The following is a 22,696-nucleotide window of genomic DNA, read 5'->3' as shown; positions in this document are numbered from 1 at the left end:
ATGGAATAATAAACCAATTAATTGTTGCTATCCATTAAAGAATAAACATGGTTTGTAATCATTGCACTGATCATTCCAGAAAAATATGGTTCATATTGCTTGGATAATTCCAAAGAAGAATGGGATATATTGTAGGAAGATGGAGGAGGAGGAGGAAGAGGAGAGAGGATACGGGGGAGGGGAAGGTGCGGGAATTGGGAGGGGGAGAAAAAAAGGGAGGTGGGTAAAGGAGAGAGAAGGAGAAAGGAGATGCGGGAATGAAGAGCGGGGAGAGGTGTACGGGGGGAAGGGGAAGGATAAAATTAAGACGAGGTGTGTGGAAGTGGAAGACCCAATTTGATGATAAGCTCCCGGGTGGAATGAAATGAGGGTTACTGGAATGAAAGGCATGGATATAAGGATAGACAGGGTCCTATTTTACCGAAATGCACCCCGGCGCAAAATTCTACAGTACAGAGGAGCCGCATTATCATTATCATCATCATCATCATCAGCAGCAGCAGCATCAACAGCAGCAGCAGCAATTCGCCTAAAAATTTCTCTTTCTTATTCATTTCATTTCAAATTTCACTCTCATCCCGAATAGCACTCATTCATTTCATTCATTCATTCTCATTCTACTTCATCTTTCTAATTCATACTACGTTGCTATCAATCTGAAATTTTGAATTCATTTCCAGTCATCGTCATCCTTATCATTGTTACCATTATCACCATCATCATTACCATCATCATGATCATGTCACTATCATCATTATCACCATCATCATGTCACTATCATCATCACGATTACCATCATCATGAACATGTCACTATCATCATTATCACCATCATCATTATCATTATCATCATTACCATTACATAAATATCACCATCACCATTATCATTATCATAATCACCATTACCATCATCATCATTATCATCATCATATTACCATCATCCTTATCACCACCATCATCATCAACAACAACAAACAATACATGAAATTTCAAAATAGATACACCGGATAAGTAAATCATTTTAATAATCTTTTCTTCGAAATGACTAAGAAAGGGAAGTAAAAAAGCAAAGGAATACAAGATACATCAAAAAATATCATAATAATTTGGAATGGAAGAAAATAGACAAATATTTGAATTTGATAATAATACAGAAAATAAATTCTTAAATTTAAACTTTCCTTAATTGCAACTAATACATTTAAATTTATCATTTGTATAATAACAAAAATATACTGATCAAGTTTAAGAATGGAAAAAAAAAGCTAAATGATGCTTTATTTAATGAGCATCGTCGGAATAATTAAAAAGAAAAAGTCGTAACATTTGAAAATTTTGGTAAATGTTTTTAATAAATGAAAATATTTCTTTTATATAATAATGAAGTGCTAAACAAAAGCGGTAAAAGCTGGGATGAGTTGGAGGAAAAGAGAAATTTTCGTAGACTAACAAAATATACTGATCAGTTTGTTAGATATTACTGCTATTGATAATGATAACAATGATAACGATGATGACGGTGAGTGATAGTGATCGTGATGACGATGATGATAATGGCTTGATGCCGATTGAGAAAAAGGAGCATTTTTGAAGTAGTTTTAATTGTTGTGTATTGTTGTTGTATTGTTCAGTGAAGGAGCATTGGAGCAGGACATCATCGACCCAAATTCGACCGATCGTCGTCGAAATCAAAGCAATGGTTGTAGTCGCTCATACCCGGTTTATTGCCACATGTCATATCTTAGATCAGATTACTTATTCTTATTGTCATTTTTGCAAATCGCTTCAACTATTTGGCTACCTATTATATACTCTCATTTTATCCAAATTTACCGTAAAACATCACACATATCATATCATATCATATCATATAATATTTGCAATAATTAATGAAAGGAAAATTTTTGTGGATCAGAAAATTTCATTTCTATTTCATTCTGAATACTTGCGTTTTCCCTGTTTTCTTCATTTTCTTCTAATCCTCTCTCGTCTTGTATTCATCCTCCCTTATATTTAATATTTGAATTCAATCCACAAAAATAATACATATTAATTATTTCTGATTTCAATAATAGCTATCACAAAGATAGTAGCAATGATTAGAGAAATCAAGTTTAGCTAAGTAAAAGTTTTATTTTTCTTTTTTTGAAGAAAAAGAAATGGAAAAGAGAAAATTCACCAATGTTTTTGCTAAAAAAAAATCTATTAAGTAGTCATCGATGATTACTTTTATTGTCGACACCTAATTGCTTACAAATCAACGAACATCTTTTCAACATAAACAATCAAAAGTAAAAATGAAAGGAAAAGAGCAGTGAAACACAGAATGCATACATTTTAACCGAAATTAAATGTTAAATTTAAGACGGAATTAAAATGAATGATAAATCAGTTTGTGTAATATAATAAATGCAAATGATTGGCACTAAATTCTTCAAAGAAAAACGAAAAACGAATAAAAGTAAAACAAAAAAAATTGAAAAATTAGTTAGCAGATATAAATTAATGCAAGCTATAACAACAAAGAAAACAGTTAGAAATAAGCTTACAGTAATTATCAAAAGTTAAAAAAAAGAAGTTCCAGCTTAACTCTTTGCTTTCTTTTATTTGCATAAATTATTTTAAATAGCTAATCTAACCTACTAAAAATTAATTTATAAGTTGAATTTTTATAAAATGAATTCTTATTTTATGTCATTTTTTAACATTGTATGATAATTTATGACAAATTAATTACTTATAATTTTTCTGTACTTAACAAAAAAAAAAAAAAAAAAAAAAAGCTTTTTACTAGAACAATATTACTTACTATAACAATGCAATATTAGTACTAAATTATAGTAATACTAATAAACAATAAAAGTAGCAGTAATAACAACAGCAACAAAGACAGTAACAGCAGCGGTAGTTAGTTAAGTGACAATAAGTTGACAACGATTAGTTATCCTGTTTGAATATTGATGACATAGTTGAGCATATGCTGATCAAAAGAGTGAAACCATGCGACTGGAACCGCTACTTCTACTACCTTTATTGGTCACTTGTAGCAGCTCACCCTAAATATATACCAGTTTTGCATATATTTAAAACCTAGCGGCGTTTAAGGAACTATCAGCAACGTACGTGTATTCCTCCTTAATCTTTTCTCTCTTATTAAATTTAATATTTATAAAACTATGTATGTCTATATATATATATATGTTCGTATGTATGTGTGTGTATGTGTATGTGTATATGTGTTTGTGTATGTATGGGTATGTTGTATGTTTCATCCGATTATTGTTGCTACACCTAAATATGGAAAGTAGCGAACAATTATGTGGGTATCTCCGGTTACACGATCAATCTGATAGTTTTACCTATAAAATTTCACCTATACTAAAAAAAAGAAAAAAAAAAAAAACAGATTTAAAGGCAACAATTTGTTATCATCAAACACTTCAGAAAAAAGAAAAAAGAAACTTGAATAATGTATAGCTATTCCCATATAGCTATTCCAAATTAAACTAAAGACAAAGTATGTTATCTGATCTTTTAATAATATACCTATCTAGACTAAGACCGAACATTGAGCAGGCATTTAAAGCTTAATTACAAATAATATAGCTATTTGGACTATAGATGAATTAATTATATAAAGCTGTACTACAGACAATGGAAGCATTTAAATCCAAACTGTGCAAAAAACGTTGCTATTTTTAATTTCTATTAAAATATTTAGTTTTATCATAATTGCTTGCATAGCAATTGTACGAGAAATACAATAAAGTTCTGACAGATTTATATCGCAGATGAAAGTTAACAAAAAACGATTTGCAACATTTTTAGTTTAAATTATTATCTTTCAGAACAATTTTATTAAAGTTGCATATTTTAAGGTTTTCTCATTCTTTTTTTTTTAATTCCATATTTTAAGGTTTTTTCATTCTTCTCTTTTTTGCTAAATTGTTATCATTTATTCAAATTAGAACACTTCTTTAATTGATATGAAAGATATGAATATAATTTCTTTTTTAATCTTTTATATATGACAAATGTGATATTTTATATTATATCACTTATTTATTTTATATTTTTCGCGCTGCATATTGAAATGCTATTTTGCTGATAGCGGAAAATTTGATATCAATCAATTTTCTTCAAATTTTATTGCTAATATGAATCTTTAATTAATAATAAAATTTGTTCCGAGTTTTTTTATTAAGTTTTTGATAGCTATCAAAAAACTAAACGAAACATTCGCTTGTATATATGCTTTTGCTTTGCTTTATTTTTTTTTTATTTTTTTGTTTTATCTTTTAGAAAAATTAATGAACACTTATTTATTTTTCTCATTGATACATACATATATTGCTTATTTCTCTTTTTATTTTATATGTCATTTTATGTTCATCTTTCTGTATTTAATAGTTCAAAAGGAATTTGAATGATTTTAAAAAAAGGCAGAAAATATCAGTGTTTTTTTTCAATTTTTTACGTTTAAATTTATTCCACACATTTAATCAAATAATAAACATTAGATTAAAAATCAAAAAAAAAAAAAAAAAAGAAAGAAACAAGATTATTTATTTTTGCATATAAAATTATGATGACATTATTATTGTTATCATCTAAGCAACTATTGTTCAGTTTAATGAAAAGTTCTTTTTTTTTAAAGTTAAAAAGTGCATAATTGATGTGCTACAAAAGGGAGAATGTGACAATAAATAAATTGATAGGGCGTGATGGAAGCATTTTACTGCTGAACATTAGAATAATTAAGGATAGATGGTGAATGGATAGAGAGGAATGGTGATGACAAGGAGTGGACATTAGGAAGGAATATCGAGAAAAATGACCGGTAGTTGGTGCTGCTGCTGCTGAATTGAATTGAGAAAGCTATGGGAGAGATTCAATCGCCTTTCTTCGTTCACTTCATTCGACCGCTCATTAATGAAGGACGATGCTTTGAACCAGTTTGAAGCGTCCAATAGCCAACTTTTATATCATATAAACTTGTCCTCTTCAGCAACTTTTCAATGTTGCTAGTGCTATGAGAATATGGGATGGAATGAATGAAATAAATCTTTTCACTATCGGAAGAAACATTGCCAATGAACAATGAAAGTTTGGAAAGGAAGAATGAAGAAGAATAGACAGCAATAGGCGGGCAAATGGCATGGATAAACGGGGGTTTGGCAAGGGGAGGGGGAGGGGATGATGAGATATAGCAAAGATGAAGAAGAGAAGGAGGTAGAAATTGAAATGATTGTGAATTATATTATACTACAAATGATCATCACATCTTAGCAATAAGCAAAAATAAATGAGTTATAAAATAAAAATTAAGTTGAAACATTTATAAAATGAGTAAAAAAAAGAAGTAATATGAATGATTTTAAGTCTATTTATGTAAGCTATAAAATACCAATTTTCGCTGTTAATTATCAAAATTAAATTTTAGAAAAAAAAAAAAAAAAAAAACAGAATACTTAAATAGAGCAGAAATTAAGAGGAAGAAAAAAGATGCCAAAGATATTAAATAAGAAATGTTAACATTATTTATGGATAATTTAAAATGAAAGAGTTAACATTTTAGAGTAAAAAATTTAATCAAATAAATCAAGCAACACCAATGATAACTTTTACATATATTATAATACTACTTGATTTTCGTGAATTTTACATCAAATATAATTCAAAAAGTATGGATATGTCAAAAAAGATTAGCAATAATGCTAACTTTTATTGTTTAATCATTTATTTGAATTAATTTATACTGAAACGGTATGTATATGAATGACCGGAATTAAAGAGAAATAGTATTCCAACAAATTTACAACTATTATTATGACGACAACATGTTTCTTGCTGTGAACGGGTTTCCTCTGATATTTTGTCGAATTATCCCACGACATATGTGACCTTTACCGATGAATATCTTTTCTGTCGAAGTGCAATTTTAGGTCAACTTTGAAATGCTATATGGCATTTCAATTTTGTTATATGATCCAATAGTTTTTTGATCCAATGAATGACTTAATTCAAATTAAGATCTATTAGATCATTCATTTTTGGTAATTTTTTCATTTTTTTATATCTAAATATAAATTTCATATTTGTAATAGTTGTCATATGGTTATCAAAATGAGCTAATACAAAGACATAAAGTGCTTAACAAAAAAAAAAAAAAAAAAAAAAAAATGAAATTAAGCAATTTAATTCAAAACATTACAAATTAGACAAAAAGGAAAAAAAATACCATAAGTGCACATAATTTAAAACTAATCAAAATATAAGAAAGAGATAGAGGTAGAGGGAGAGAGAGAGAGAGAGAGAGAGAGAGAGAACTGAAGCCATCTTCAATTAGATCAATTAGATATTTATTAGATATTTAATTAGAACATAATCCATAGAGATTGCAAGCCTCAATGTCAAATTTAATTCTATTATTCTTTCTACACAAAAAAAAAAAAAACAAATTTATCGTGTGTAAAATTTTTATTGATGAAACGTAATTGAAACGCATCAATATTTTGTATTAATGATCCAAGAGGGAAAAAAGAGGTAAAAAAATTAAAAGACGGAAGTTTTGAAATCAAAAAAAAAGAAACATCCATTCAAATATTGAAAATTAAGTTAATGCGATTAAAAATTAAACTTCCACATTACACATGGCACAATCATTGAGAAAAGTTGAAATAAAATATTATAAATAATAAATTATATAAAGTTGATGAGGAAAAGAAAAATAAAAAAGGGATGAAATGAGTTTGTTAAAGTGATTTGTTTAATTGGTTGACACAGACATATTAAATAATATATATGTGAAGAAAATGTGACAGCATTGCTGGTTCAACGGTTATTACTTGATCGCATGATTCCATTAAAATATAAAAATTTCGTGGATGGAAGCGTGTCACATAAGTGGACAGACAAATTGATAGGACTCAGAAGTATAGCATATAAGCAATGCAGCAGGTCAACATGAAAATTCAAGACTAACAGTGACAATAGTAGTAGTTTATATTATCTTTTGTTATTGTTATTAGTATTTTTATTATTTTATTGTTATTGTTACTGCTATTATTGCTATTGTTATCGTTGTTGTTGTTTTCCGTACCTTTGTTGTTGTCATTGTTATTGTCATTTATTGGAAAAGATCAAGAAATGCTGATTTATTGTAAAGAATTGTCACACGAAATGAAAGAAAATTGGGTCTTCGCAGCTCATCGTATAGGTCATCCTTCTGCTTTCATATATCCATAAGAAATGAAAAATGTAAAAGTAGGAAGATATCTACAGAAATATGAAAGATAAAAATTACATTTATGAAGATGAGAAGAATAAAACTAAAATTAGAAAATTAAGAAAAAAAAATTGAAACAAATTTTCTCCTTGTTTTTTTCTATTCTTCTCTCTCTCTCTCCCTCTTTCTCCCTCTCTTTCACTCTCTTTTACAGTTTTTTATTCTATTTATCTTTCTCTAAGTAAGCGATAATTTTTTTTTTTTTTTAATCGTTTGCGGAAGCGATAGAAAAACAAACTACGAGATGATTATATGATTTTACGAAATGAAATAAAATAGAAATGTAGGTCAGAGGATAATTCAAACTAAATGGTTGCTGAAAAGAGGTTACACAGAAGTTTAATTTGAAATTATTTTATTAAAATGAAAAAGAAAAAGAAAAAAACACTAGCAATCATTAATTAAATAATATTACATCACTGCTATTAATTTTTTGTAAATCTCTACTATTTCAATGATATTAGTGACCAAGTATTTAGCCAGTAATGGAAAAACTGATATTAATTCTCAGTAATAATTATGTTGATAATAATATGGATCAATAAAGAAATAAAACTTTAAATATTTTATTCAAAATATCAAATATAAAATTTGTGTAACAATTTTAGGAAAACCAGGAAAATGAGCAGGATGGGGTGTTGGGTAAAATTTGCCGTCTTTACCCAGGTTTATACAATGAAATAATAGTTTCCACTTGTCCTTTCTGTTCTATTTCTTTAGTACTTAAAGGACTTTACCCAATTTAACCATTCATATTTCCCTCTCTCCTCTTCTTCCTCCACTTTTCCATCTTTTTAAACCAAAAACAAGAATTTTGGAACCATTCATTTAATCAACGACTACATTTTATTATTAATTATCACTTTTATATAATTAATTGTGTTTACATAGTAATATTAATTTGATGTGAATCAATTAGTTATTGCAAAAATAATAAATAGAAAAAGCATAAATAAACAATGAAAAAAAAGCAATAAGAAAAATATTTGTAAAAGAAAGAAACAAGAAAGGATGGAATCGATTGTAGATAAGCTAATTATTAAAGTTTTTAATTTGTGTGAAAAAAATTATTTGATAGTGAGTTAGCATATCAGTTCAATGTTCAAAAATGTCACATATTAATTGATAGAGAAAAAAAAAAGAAATCGAAAAAGAATAAAAGATTGGATGAATGAAGAAGAAATTGATGAAAAATTATCCTCTCAAAAAGGATTTATTGAAGAAATAGAAATTAAAGGAATTTTTTTTTTTTTTTTTTTTTTTTTCTTTAGTTACGAAAAATCAGAAACAAACAATGCATAGTTATTACGGTTCTATTTCTATAAACAAAAGATTTTGTGATATTTCGAGAGTTCTAGAAACTACGGGAATTACCGCATGGGGAAAAAAAATTAAAACGAAAGGTATTTTTCACTGTACCAAATTGAAAAAGTATTCAAATTTTGGGCTTGTAAATGCTCCAAATAAAAAAGGACAAATTACGATGTTTCATCTTTTTTTTTTAGGCAGATTAGTTTTAAAATGAAATGATTTTGTGAAAAATAAATTAAAAAAATTTTAAAATTTTAACTTTGTGAGTTTCAAAAAAAAAAGAAATCAAAATCGTTGTTTTTGTCAGCACAGACATTATATTTCAATGTAATTGCTAGAATTGGATCAATTTTAATTGCATCTTTCTCTTAAATTTTCCTTTTATTACTTCGCTTTGTTTTTTTTTTTTTTTTTTTTTTTTTTTTTTTTTTTGTTATTCAGAATTTGAAGAGATTTCTTTATTGAACTTACAGTGGAAAAAGGTATTAAAATTCTAGGAGTTGGAAAAAGGACTGAGTGTAATAATGGGATATTTTTAAGGAAAGCACTAACTGATCTTATCGAAGATTTTTGTTGACAGTTTTAATCAGACGTTTAAAAGAACAATAAAATATTGCTGCTAAATGAACAAATAAAAACAAAGAAACGAAACGAATTGAACTGAACAAAAAAAAGAAAAACTTGTTAAAATGTAATGAGAAAAAAGATCATTTATTGACATTGATAAATGATGTAAATTACATAAATAAATAAACAAATAAATGGACTAGTACATATGAAAATGTAAAATTTTGAAATGATACATTCAAATGAATACTATTACAAGAGTAAAAAATTCTTTGTATTGCTATGGTTTAATAATAAAGTTCTGAAAATTTTCATACGGAGCTTTTTTTATTTATTTTGCTCCCTTTTTTTTTTTTTTTTTTTTTTTAAATTTCAGCAAAATGAATAAACTTAAAGAAGCAGTAAGTAAATTGCTAGTAAAATAACAGTCATTTTATACTATCTATCTATCACTTTAGCTTAAGCCCATGTCTTTTTTAAAATATATTAACTAATTGTTTAATTAATTCTGATTTTGCACAATTTCACATTGATATTGATAATGAAGTAATTTTTAATAGCATAGTATTTATTTGTCTTTTCGTCTATTTTTTGCGGAAAAAATGTTATTCAGTATTAAAATTTTTTAATTCGTTTTAAATATACATTAGCCCAGTGAAAAGATTATTTCCAATTTTTCTTATTTTAGCAGTTGGTCGATAAAAGCAGAATTTTCTTCAAATCAAGAAGATTTCAATTTCTGCTACATTAAATCATCTTGAAAAAGAAATACTTGGTATCTGTCATAAACTGATTATTAAATATAATACACAAATAAGCATGAAAGTAATACATGAAAGTAATAAATAAAAATTGTTTCAGGTAATTGAAATTATATTAAAAGTACATTTGTTAATTATTTGTTTATTCATTAACTAAAAACTTTTAGAATTGTTTGATTTGTTTTTTCTTGCACAATGCTCAAATTTGGTTCTAATCAATTCGTGAATTTTTCCAATAAATCACAGAATAGGCGAAAATAAAGCAATGACTGATAAGGAGCAAAATGCTTGGCAAGAATTGCGACGAAAAATGGAATGCTTATCAGATCGACCATTTCATATCGCATTTATCAGTATGATTCACGCGATTAATCATCGCTAATTGATCATCAATCATTTTAAATTAGAGCACTTATTTTCATTGTTTCAGATCGTTAAGGAAAGCTAAAAAAAAGTTTAATCTTTTTTCTTGAAATTTTAATTTCAATTTTGTTATTTCAAAATTTGACTAGTATTGTTTGTAAATTTTAGAAGGAAATGAAAATAATAACTGTTCCTATCCACAAAGTGAAATAACGCAATCTGAAAATACTGCTCAACCTGATTTGGTTTTTTTTTTTTTTTTTTTTTTTTTTTTTTTGCTTTCATTCGTTTATTATTTCTAATTTAAAATCGAAATCAAAAATACAAATTGTTCAAAAAGTTTCGTTTTGTTATGAATCATTTTAAATTGGAGCACCTGTTATTATTATTACAAATGCATTAAAGGTATTTAAAAGTACTGGCACTGAATTTTTTGAAGAAAATTTAGGTTTTTGAATTGTTCAAAGAAGTTGAAATAAATGAAAAAAGAAATACAATTGTGTATATTTATTACAGTTCTGAAATTTTAACATAACCTAAAATGAACAGATATCTTCGTCTTATCTAAAAACACTCAGTGATGCATCTGAGGAAAGTAAAAGTAATGGGAATATAAGTGAAGTAGAAAAGAAGATGGATCCATTAACAAAATTTTCATTATGTCATCGAGTAAGACAAATTCAAAGTAGCAATGTTGCACAACTCAATAATATATTCAATACCGATACAAGAAAGGTTTTGACTTCTCTTTCTGTTTTATAATTATCTCTTTTATTGATTGCTCACTTTTAATTTATTTTTATTTTTTCAAATACTAAAATCAATCAATATTTATATCGATTAAATTAGAATGAATGTTTATGTACTTCTTTCATTGTCATGGACAATCGGTACTAATTACAATTAAAATTAAAGATTTAACGTTTAAATTTAAATTCCTTTTTTTTCAAATGATGACTTTACATGATCAAATAAAAACTCAATGAATGCACTCAACAATTTTAATTCTTGTATTACCGATTAATTATTAATGCAAACATTTTCAGACAGTTGAATTGTCATCAAAATGTAAGGAAATAATTAATAGAGAACTTATGTTTTGGCATGATCGCATACAATTTGAAATGAGACAGGTGACTTAATATATGACACCTCAAAGTTTTTTCAACTTTCAACAGATGAAATTCATCATTGATTGCTATTTAATTCCAATTATAATATAAATTATAGTTGCATAATCAGTCAGTTAATTAATGGCCATTTTTAATTTGCATAAATTTTATAAAAGATGGCATGACATGTTTATTAATTTACTTTTAAGACAGTCTCATTTGTTTTAGACAGTTGCAATAATGTCAAATTTATCTGCGAGAATGGAACGAATAAAAAAACTTAATCAACAGCTTCGTGATCTTTTAGCATATTTTAATGATGACACAGATAGTTCAGTAACATCATCAACATATTAGAAATTGTAGAAGATCACTGGTAATGATGAGGTCAGTTGAATCCAAGCATGGCATAATCAAAAAGACATGTCGATAATGATATCACTTGAATCTAATCTTATAATTAATAAAATACTTTTTCTTCTGCATAAAATTCTCATCAATTTTCATTTTTGAGAAATAAAATTCTTATTGCCAAGTACATAAATGCAAATCACATTTGAAAAATTAATCCACAAATTTTGTTTGCAAGTAAATATATAATATAGTCAGTTGAATTTGATAATTTTAATTTCATTTTTTATTCGCAATTAATCATACGCTCAACGGATTAACTTAAACGAATATTGAAGTGCGTAAGGAAGATAAATGAAATGAAATGCTAGAGCAAATTTATAATTAAAGGAAGTAAATTTGTTAGCAGATCAATTGATCAATTCTTGTCTCTTCAAATATAATTTATTAATTTGACAAAAAAATTCAGAAACCTTGATTAATGAGCTATTCTACTAACATCACTATATTTAGAAAATTTCATGCAAAAAATGGTACGACAAGAGTTTCATCTTTAAAAAATGCTAAATCAAAATCGATGGCAAAATCGGCATATAAGCATTTGTTTTTTATATTTGTTTCTTGATTTTTTCCTTTCCATTTAATTACCATTTTTTGTTTTTGTTTTTTGCATCTACTTTTATAATATATAAATCATTATCAAATATCAAAAAAAAGAAATTAGAAAAAACACTTTATGTCATAGAATTCAAAAACTAAATAATAATGCGATTTAACGTTATAAATTTATCTTTTGAAATCCCAAATCCCAGGACACACTTCAAATTAAGATTTGAGCTTTGTGATTTTCTTATTTTAATCGTCCACTATAATGTTCTCAAAAAATTAGCTTAATGAAAAAATTGTCATTTTAAAAAAATATAAAAGGAACAAAGTCATGCAGGAAGAATTTGATAAAATTTTCAAAATGAACGGCAATTATTGAAACCTTTTTTCATCCTAATTTTTCCCTGATTAAAATCGTTTTTTAAAAAATACATATTTTGTAACTTTTTTCTATTACATTGTTTTTTTTTTCCATATTTCAAAATCAATAATTTCTATTTACCTGTGATTCTCGAATATGAGAAAATTTTCTTCTACCTTACAGTTTATTATTAAACAAAATTTAAATGCTGTGTTTCAGATATCATCATCTATTAGCTGAGCTGAATCTTTCAGAAAAATTACTCTTTTTAAATTTATTTAATTTTCAATGCTTATTTTTTTAATTCGAACCAACATTAAAACATTAATACTTTTCAATATCAGCAACCAAATATCGATTAACGACCACAAATACCTCTTATCTTGATTGAAGATATCTTATCTTCATTATCACTTTCATTTTGTAAAAAAAAAGCTCTTATTGGTGAACAAATTAAGTCTATCTTATCATATGCATAAGCAAACTAAACAAAGAACTGAAAAAAAAAAAAAAAAATAATAAGCCTGCAATAGATATGATATAATATCATAAATAAATTGAAAAAACCTTACCAATGCATCACCAGGCTCTGTTTTCTCTAAAATTTAAGTTGGCTACAGCCCACATTGGCCATTTGGATCTAAAAAGCTTGAAAAAACTGATGATTTCATTCGTTCTGGAATAAGCCAACCATCAAATTCATTTTTTGCAAACCTAAGCTACGTTAAAATGAAAACATTTTACGAAGCAGTTCGATCGGCTCTTTCAGCACGCTGACTAGTAAAAATTTTAAATATTATTTTTCCTCCCGAAAATTTTCAAGTGGCACAAATCAGAAAGCCAGATAATTTTTTATAAAAAAACAAGCACTGAAAATTAGAAACTCTAACAATCCCTTTGAGATGATCGTCATCATTACAAAGCATCAAAACAATTCTTATTTGAATCTATGATCGACCACTTCCATCAGCATTCTCCAAGATCACAGCAATTATATCTATGACCTAAATAACCTTAAATTGTACGTTTTAAAAAGAATGTGAATTCATAAATAAATTTTTTTATTTGGTTGTTATCATGCCGCAAAAGAAATAATTTAATGAATACCTTTTAAGCGCATAACAAACCGCGCGGAAATTCAGCTTTTTCAGTTTGTTAGTTTATAGTGATAATTCAGAGCTGCAAGCATACCGCAGCTTTCAAGAAAATTGCTCAGCAACTATTTAATTATCATTTTTCATTTTCTAGAAGTATTTTGACCATCTCTTTAAGCATGTTGATTAACAGAAGCCTAAAATATTACTTTTCTTCACAGATGGCAAATTTTTGGACAGGTGAGAATAACAACACACTGAACAATAGTATGAAACAGTTTGAAAATTTTCTTAAATTAAATATAGAGAAATTACATATAAAAATTAGAAAACCTAACATCAGCTCATGTCTGAAAGCTTTCTTAATCTCAATTATTTTTATAGTCAAAACAATTTGCAATTTAAAGAGCTATAAAAAATAAAATTTCACGTATGAAATGTTTGGAAATGTTTACCTTTCTGTTTTTGTTTGGCCAACGAAAAATGAAATCAACAAAAAGAAAAAAAAAACACATCATGTACTGAAAATATGATTAATAAGAATAATGAATTTAGTAGAAAAAGTCAAAGATACATGCAAAAACAAAATTAAAAAAAATTCGAAAATAACTAAAATGACAGAAAGAGAGGCGAAAGTGTCATTAATATTAATTATTATTCAATAACAACGATTAGTGCTTATAAAAGAAGAAAAAATATGCACATTATAGGGATAAGTTAAAAGGCATGCAGAAAAAAAAATTGCAAGAAAAGATTCGAAATTGTGTTTGTCCAATATTAATGATAATAATAGGTTAAATAAACAAAAAAGCGTGAATTTAGTAAACAGCAGATACAAAGAGCAAAATATACAAAAAGCGTGCAGTAAATTATCAAAAATATATTTCAGTAAAAAAAAAAAAGATGGTTTTATTATCCAATATGAAAAATAAATGAAGTAAACAAAAAATCTGTGCAAAAAGTAAAACAGACATGCATGCAGAAACAAAATCAAGACAGATAAATAAGATAAGAGAATAAAAAAACAAATAAACAAAAAGGCATACAATTGGAAACATACACAAAGTATGCATCAATAGCCGAAAGTATGAGCAAAGATCAGGAAAAGATTGCATTTTAAATTATAAATAATTTAAAATAAATATAGAAATAAAAAAACAAAGAATGATCTAAATATAAAAGTAAAATAATATAAAATATTGTCCAAACCGAGAAAAAAAAAATCATGCAAAATGTTAATCAAAATTACATGCAAAAATAAAAAAATAATAACAATAAATGCAGATAAACGAGGGAAAATCGATATAAATGCATATAAATTGGCAAAAATAGTAAAAAATATATTAAAAAAATAAAACAAATACAAAAAAACATATATAAAAAACAAAAAATATATTTTAAATAACAAAAAATAATGTATAAAAAATTTTTTAAATATAGAAAATATATGTAAGTGTATTTTAAAAATATAAAAAAAAAAATAATAAATGCATTAAAAAATGACAAAAAAGTATATATATAATGCATGCAATTAGTAGAACAAAAGAATAACCATCAATAAAAAGACATGCCTTTAATAAGGTAGAAAATATACAAAAATAATATTAATAACTGCTCAATACAAGCAGTAATGAAGTAAACAAAAAATTCGTGCAGAAATTAAAACAGATATGCATGCAAGCACAAATCCAGAAATATTGGAAAACAATTAAATAAGAGAAAAAAGTTCGTAACTACAAGTAGTCAATATTGCTCAATATTGCTATGCAAATGAACATGATCATTCACTCTCAAATCATAAATCAATCAATATTGCTATGCAAATGAACGTGATCATCCAGATTATCAATTTTAACTTTCTAGATTATCAATTTTAATTATAATTAAGTGCCAGAACTACTGAAAATTGCAATATTTTGAACTTGATTGATTATGTTGTATGCATTGCACCAGGGCGGGTCATATATGGTGTGCTCATTTTATAGTTTAAATATTAAAATACGCTTTTGTAATTAAGTTTTGCGCAAAAATTCATCAGCAAAATTAATAAAACCTTCAATTAATCATGGTTTTAATTCAATTTAAGATTTAAATTAAATTTTTTTTCAAATTTAAATTTTGAATTTTTTAAAAAATTTAAGATTTATAATAGTTTTCTTACATTTAACAAGGAAATTGGTTTTAAATTATCAATTTTTATTTTAATTAAGTGCCAAAACTACTAAAAATAGCAATATTTTGAACTTAATTGATTATGTTATATTTATTTAATTCCTACAGTTATAATTAATTTTTATTTTAAATTTAAAATTCAAATTTTATGAAAATTCATTAATTTATTAGAATTATAAAATAAATTCTAATAATATCAAAAACTAATTTTAATCAAATTTAAAATATTCAAAATATCAAATCATTAAAAAAATAGATATTTTGTAGTTAATTGATTGAATTTTATGCGTTGCACAAGTACTGGTCACACACATCGTGGTCATTTGACCAGCAATAAAATAAACTTTAGAAGTTAAGTTTCAATCAATATCTTATTAATTAAATTTTTAATTTTTCACGATTCTAATTCATTTTTACAATTAAAATTAATTTATATTTCAAATTTAAATAGCCCATTTATAAAAATCCCATAATTTGTACAGGTATTTGCATATTAAACTAGATAAGAAGTCTTACTATGATCAAAATCTAATTTTAAAAGATGTTAAAACTATTAAAAAATATCATTTAATAAAAAAAAATTGATTATTATATACGCATAGTGCGGGAACATTGTGGTCATTTGACATCTTAAATAATAAAATAATGCTTAGGCTTAGGCTTAGGGTATACTTAGGCTTAGGCTTAAGCTTTATTTCAAATCTAAACATTGATCTTGGTGAAAATTTTATAATTTGCAAGAGTTTTTGTATATTAAACGGATAAATAATTTCTGGCTTTATCAATTTTAATTTTAATAAATGTTAAAATTATTAAAAAACGTTAATCCTTTAAAAAAAATTAGTTATTTTGAACTCAATTGATTAATTTATAAGCGTTGTATAGGTACTGGTCATTTACGGTTGGTCATTTGATCAGCACAAATAATTAAACAAACTTTAATAATTAAGTTTTGTGTAAAATTTCAGTTGTGAAAATAATAAATTTTTTAGTTAGTCATAGATCTAATTCATTCTTGCAATTAAAATTAATTTTTATTTCAAATTTAAATACTGATTTCTGTGAAAATCGTATAATTTTTAAAAGTTTTTGTATATTGGATTATCAAAAAATGGAATTATCAAATAAATAAAAAATGGTAGAGTTAATTTTCAATTTAATTAAATGTTAAAAAATTGAAAAGTATCAAATCATTAAAAAAAATAGATATTTTGAACTTGATTAATTTATAAGCGTTGAATAGTACTGGTCACATACATCGCGGTCATTTGAAGTCTTAAATAATAAAAAAATGCTTAGGCTTAGGCTTAGGGTACACTTAGGCTTATGCTTAAGCATTATTTCAAATCTAAAAATTGATTTTGTTGAAATTTTATAATTTGCAAGAGTTTTTGTATATTAAACGGGGAAATAATTTCTAGTTTGATCAATTTTGATTTTAATAAAATGTTAAAACAATTAAAAAATGTCAATTCGTTAAAATAAATTAGTTATTTTGAACTCAACTGATTAATTTTATGCATTGCATACGTACCGGTCGCTTACGGTGTGGTTAATTGACAGCATAAATGAGAAAATAAACTTTAATAACTAAGATTTTTAATATCAGAGAAGTGAAACTAATTAAATTCAAATTAAAAATTAAAATTTTTTAATTTAGTTTTGCGCAAAAATTCATCGGCAAAATATATAAAACTTTCAATTAATCATGGTTTTAATTCAATTTAAGAATTAAATTAAATTTTATTTCAAATTTAAATTTTGAATTTTTTAAAAAATTTAAGATTTATAATAGTTTTCTTACATTTAACAAGGAAATTGGTTCTAAATTATCAATTTTTATTTTAATTAAGTGCCAAAACTACTAAAAATAGCAATATTTTGAACTTAATTGATTATGTTATATTTATTTAATTCCTACAGTTATAATTAATTTTTATTTTAAATTTAAAATTCAAATTTTATGAAAATTCATTAATTTATTAGAATTATAAAATAAATTCTAATAATATCAAAAACTAATTTTAATCAAATTTAAAATATTCAAAATATCAAATCATTAAAAAAATAGATATTTTGTAGTTAATTGATTGAATTTTATGCGTTGCACAAGTACTGGTCACACACATCGTGGTCATTTGACCAGCAATAAAATAAACTTTAGAAGTTAAGTTTCAATCAATATCTTATTAATTAAATTTTTAATTTTTCACGATTCTAATTCATTTTTACAATTAAAATTAATTTATATTTCAAATTTAAATAGCCCATTTATAAAAATCCCATAATTTGTACAGGTATTTGCATATTAAACTAGATAAGAAGTCTTACTATGATCAAAATCTAATTTTAAAAGATGTTAAAACTATTAAAAATATCATTTAATAAAAAAAAATTGATTATTATATACGCATAGTGCGGGAACATTGTGGTCATTTGACATCTTAAATAATAAAATAATGCTTAGGCTTAGGCTTAGGGTATACTTAGGCTTAGGCTTAAGCTTTATTTCAAATCTAAACATTGATCTTGGTGAAAATTTTATAATTTGCAAGAGTTTTTGTATATTAAACGGATAAATAATTTCTGGCTTTATCAATTTTAATTTTAATAAATGTTAAAATTATTAAAAAACGTTAATCCTTTAAAAAAAATTAGTTATTTTGAACTCAATTGATTAATTTATAAGCGTTGTATAGGTACTGGTCATTTACGGTTGGTCATTTGATCAGCACAAATAATTAAACAAACTTTAATAATTAAGTTTTGTGTAAAATTTCAGTTGTGAAAATAATAAATTTTTTAGTTAGTCATAGATCTAATTCATTCTTGCAATTAAAATTAATTTTTATTTCAAATTTAAATACTGATTTCTGTGAAAATCGTATAATTTTTAAAAGTTTTTGTATATTGGATTATCAAAAAATGGAATTATCAAATAAATAAAAAATGGTAGAGTTAATTTTCAATTTAATTAAATGTTAAAAAATTGAAAAGTATCAAATCATTAAAAAAAATAGATATTTTGAACTTGATTAATTTATAAGCGTTGAATAGTACTGGTCACATACATCGCGGTCATTTGAAGTCTTAAATAATAAAAAAATGCTTAGGCTTAGGCTTAGGGTACACTTAGGCTTATGCTTAAGCATTATTTCAAATCTAAAAATTGATTTTGTTGAAATTTTATAATTTGCAAGAGTTTTTGTATATTAAACGGGGAAATAATTTCTAGTTTGATCAATTTTGATTTTAATAAAATGTTAAAACAATTAAAAAATGTCAATTCGTTAAAATAAATTAGTTATTTTGAACTCAACTGATTAATTTTATGCATTGCATACGTACCGGTCGCTTACGGTGTGGTTAATTGACAGCATAAATGAGAAAATAAACTTTAATAACTAAGATTTTTAATATCAGAGAAGTGAAACTAATTAAATTCAAATTAAAAATTAAAATTTTTTAATTTAGTTTTGCGCAAAAATTCATCGGCAAAATATATAAAACTTTCAATTAATCATGGTTTTAATTCAATTTAAGAATTAAATTAAATTTTATTTCAAATTTAAATTTTGAATTTTTTAAAAAATTTAAGATTTATAATAGTTTTCTTACATTTAACAAGGAAATTGGTTCTAAATTATCAATTTTTATTTTAATTAAGTGCCAAAACTACTAAAAATAGCAATATTTTGAACTTAATTGATTATGTTATATTTATTTAATTCCTACAGTTATAATTAATTTTTATTTTAAATTTAAAATTCAAATTTTATGAAAATTCATTAATTTATTAGAATTATAAAATAAATTCTAATAATATCAAAAACTAATTTTAATCAAATTTAAAATATTCAAAATATCAAATCATTAAAAAAATAGATATTTTGTAGTTAATTGATTGAATTTTATGCGTTGCACAAGTACTGGTCACACACATCGTGGTCATTTGACCAGCAATAAAATAAACTTTAGAAGTTAAGTTTCAATCAATATCTTATTAATTAAATTTTTAATTTTTCACGATTCTAATTCATTTTTACAATTAAAATTAATTTATATTTCAAATTTAAATAGCCCATTTATAAAAATCCCATAATTTGTACAGGTATTTGCATATTAAACTAGATAAGAAGTCTTACTATGATCAAAATCTAATTTTAAAAGATGTTAAAACTATTAAAAAATATCATTTAATAAAAAAAAATTGATTATTATATACGCATAGTGCGGGAACATTGTGGTCATTTGACATCTTAAATAATAAAATAATGCTTAGGCTTAGGCTTAGGGTATACTTAGGCTTAGGCTTAAGCTTTATTTCAAATCTAAACATTGATCTTGGTGAAAATTTTATAATTTGCAAGAGTTTTTGTATATTAAACGGATAAATAATTTCTGGCTTTATCAATTTTAATTTTAATAAATGTTAAAATTATTAAAAAACGTTAATCCTTTAAAAAAAATTAGTTATTTTGAACTCAATTGATTAATTTATAAGCGTTGTATAGGTACTGGTCATTTACGGTTGGTCATTTGATCAGCACAAATAATTAAACAAACTTTAATAATTAAGTTTTGTGTAAAATTTCAGTTGTGAAAATAATAAATTTTTTAGTTAGTCATAGATCTAATTCATTCTTGCAATTAAAATTAATTTTTATTTCAAATTTAAATACTGATTTCTGTGAAAATCGTATAATTTTTAAAAGTTTTTGTATATTGGATTATCAAAAAATGGAATTATCAAATAAATAAAAAATGGTAGAGTTAATTTTCAATTTAATTAAATGTTAAAAAATTGAAAAGTATCAAATCATTAAAAAAAATAGATATTTTGAACTTGATTAATTTATAAGCGTTGAATAGTACTGGTCACATACATCGCGGTCATTTGAAGTCTTAAATAATAAAAAAATGCTTAGGCTTAGGCTTAGGGTACACTTAGGCTTATGCTTAAGCATTATTTCAAATCTAAAAATTGATTTTGTTGAAATTTTATAATTTGCAAGAGTTTTTGTATATTAAACGGGGAAATAATTTCTAGTTTGATCAATTTTGATTTTAATAAAATGTTAAAACAATTAAAAAATGTCAATTCGTTAAAATAAATTAGTTATTTTGAACTCAACTGATTAATTTTATGCATTGCATACGTACCGGTCGCTTACGGTGTGGTTAATTGACAGCATAAATGAGAAAATAAACTTTAATAACTAAGATTTTTAATATCAGAGAAGTGAAACTAATTAAATTCAAATTAAAAATTAAAATTTTTTAATTTAGTTTTGCGCAAAAATTCATCGGCAAAATATATAAAACTTTCAATTAATCATGGTTTTAATTCAATTTAAGAATTAAATTAAATTTTATTTCAAATTTAAATTTTGAATTTTTTAAAAAATTTAAGATTTATAATAGTTTTCTTACATTTAACAAGAAATTGTTCTAAATTATCAATTTTTATTTTAATTAAGTGCCAAAACTACTAAAAATAGCAATATTTTGAACTTAATTGATTATGTTATATTTATTTAATTCCTACAGTTATAATTAATTTTTATTTTAAATTTAAAATTCAAATTTTATGAAAATTCATTAATTTATTAGAATTTTGCATGTTAATCTACAAAATAAAATCCAGAAATATCAAAAACTAATCTTAATTAAAGTTAAAAAATTGAAAAATATCAATTCATTAAAAAAAAAAATGGATATTTTGAACTTAATTGATTAATTTGTGTGCATTGCATAGGAACTGGTCGCATGAATTGTGGTTATTTGGTCAGCATAGATATTAAAATAAACTTTAATAATTATGTTTTAATCAATATTTGATTAGTAAAACTAACTAAATTTTTAATTTGTGACGGTTTTAAATCATTCTTATAATTAAAATTAATTTTTAATTCATATTTAAAATTTAAAAAATTCAAAATTTAAATTTGAAATAAAATTTAATTTAATTCTTAAATTGAATTAAAACCATGATTAATTGAAAGTTTTATATATTTTGCCGATGAATTTTTGCGCAAAACTTAATTAAAAAATTTTAATTTTTAATTTGAATTTAATTAGTTTCACTTCTCTGATATTAAAAATCTTAGTTAATAAAGTTTATTTTCTCATTTATGTTGTCAATTGACCACACCGTAAGCGACCGGTACGTATGCAATGCATAAAATTAATCAGTTGAGTTCAAAATAACTAATTTTTTTTAACGAATTGACATTTTTTAATTGTTTTAACATTTTATTAAAATCAAAATTGATAAAACTAGAAATTATTTCCCCGTTTAATATACAAAAGCTCTTGCAAATTATAAAATTTTCACCAAAATCAATTTTTAGATTTGAAATAATGCTTAAGCATAAGCCTAAGTGTACCCTAAGCCTAAGCCTAAGCATTTTTTTATTATTTAAGACTTCAAATGACCGCGATGTATGTGACCAGTACTATTCAACGCTTATAAATTAATCAAGTTCAAAATATCTATTTTTTTAATGATTTGATACTTTTCAATTTTTAACATTTAATTAAATTGAAAATTAACTCTACCATTTTTTATTTATTTGATAATTCCATTTTTTGATAATCCAATATACAAAAACTTTTAAAAATTATACGATTTTCACAGAAATCAGTATTTAAATTTGAAATAAAAATTAATTTTAATTGCAAGAATGAATTAGATCTATGACTAACTAA

The 22,696-nt window shown here is 24.4% G+C and overlaps 2 protein-coding genes across 2 annotated transcripts; one reads left to right on the top strand and one right to left on the bottom strand.

The window, feature by feature from the left end:
- Positions 1 to 417: 417 nt before the first annotated feature.
- Bm7949 (Uncharacterized protein) lies at positions 418 to 1,019 on the bottom strand (the record flags this gene model as incomplete). The annotated part of the gene is made up of 2 exons (XM_001892847.2): positions 418 to 529; positions 862 to 1,019. 2 exons carry the CDS (start codon positions 1,017 to 1,019, stop codon positions 418 to 420), a joined length of 270 nt encoding a protein of 89 aa, XP_001892882.2.
- Positions 1,020 to 10,191: 9,172 nt separating this feature from the next.
- On the top strand, positions 10,192 to 11,758 carry Bm1092 (Uncharacterized protein; the record flags this gene model as incomplete). The annotated part of the gene is made up of 5 exons (XM_043077827.1): positions 10,192 to 10,279; positions 10,458 to 10,534; positions 10,839 to 11,024; positions 11,336 to 11,422; positions 11,630 to 11,758. 5 exons carry the CDS (start codon positions 10,192 to 10,194, stop codon positions 11,756 to 11,758), a joined length of 567 nt encoding a protein of 188 aa, XP_042933761.1.
- Between the last annotated feature and the right edge of the window lie 10,938 nt (positions 11,759 to 22,696).

This window comes from Brugia malayi (genome assembly GCF_000002995.4).
Source record: "Brugia malayi strain FR3 genome assembly, contig: Bm_v4_Chr1_scaffold_001, whole genome shotgun sequence".
Lineage (NCBI taxonomy): Eukaryota > Metazoa > Nematoda > Chromadorea > Rhabditida > Onchocercidae > Brugia > Brugia malayi.
This window is presented reverse-complemented; position numbering and strand designations above follow the sequence as displayed.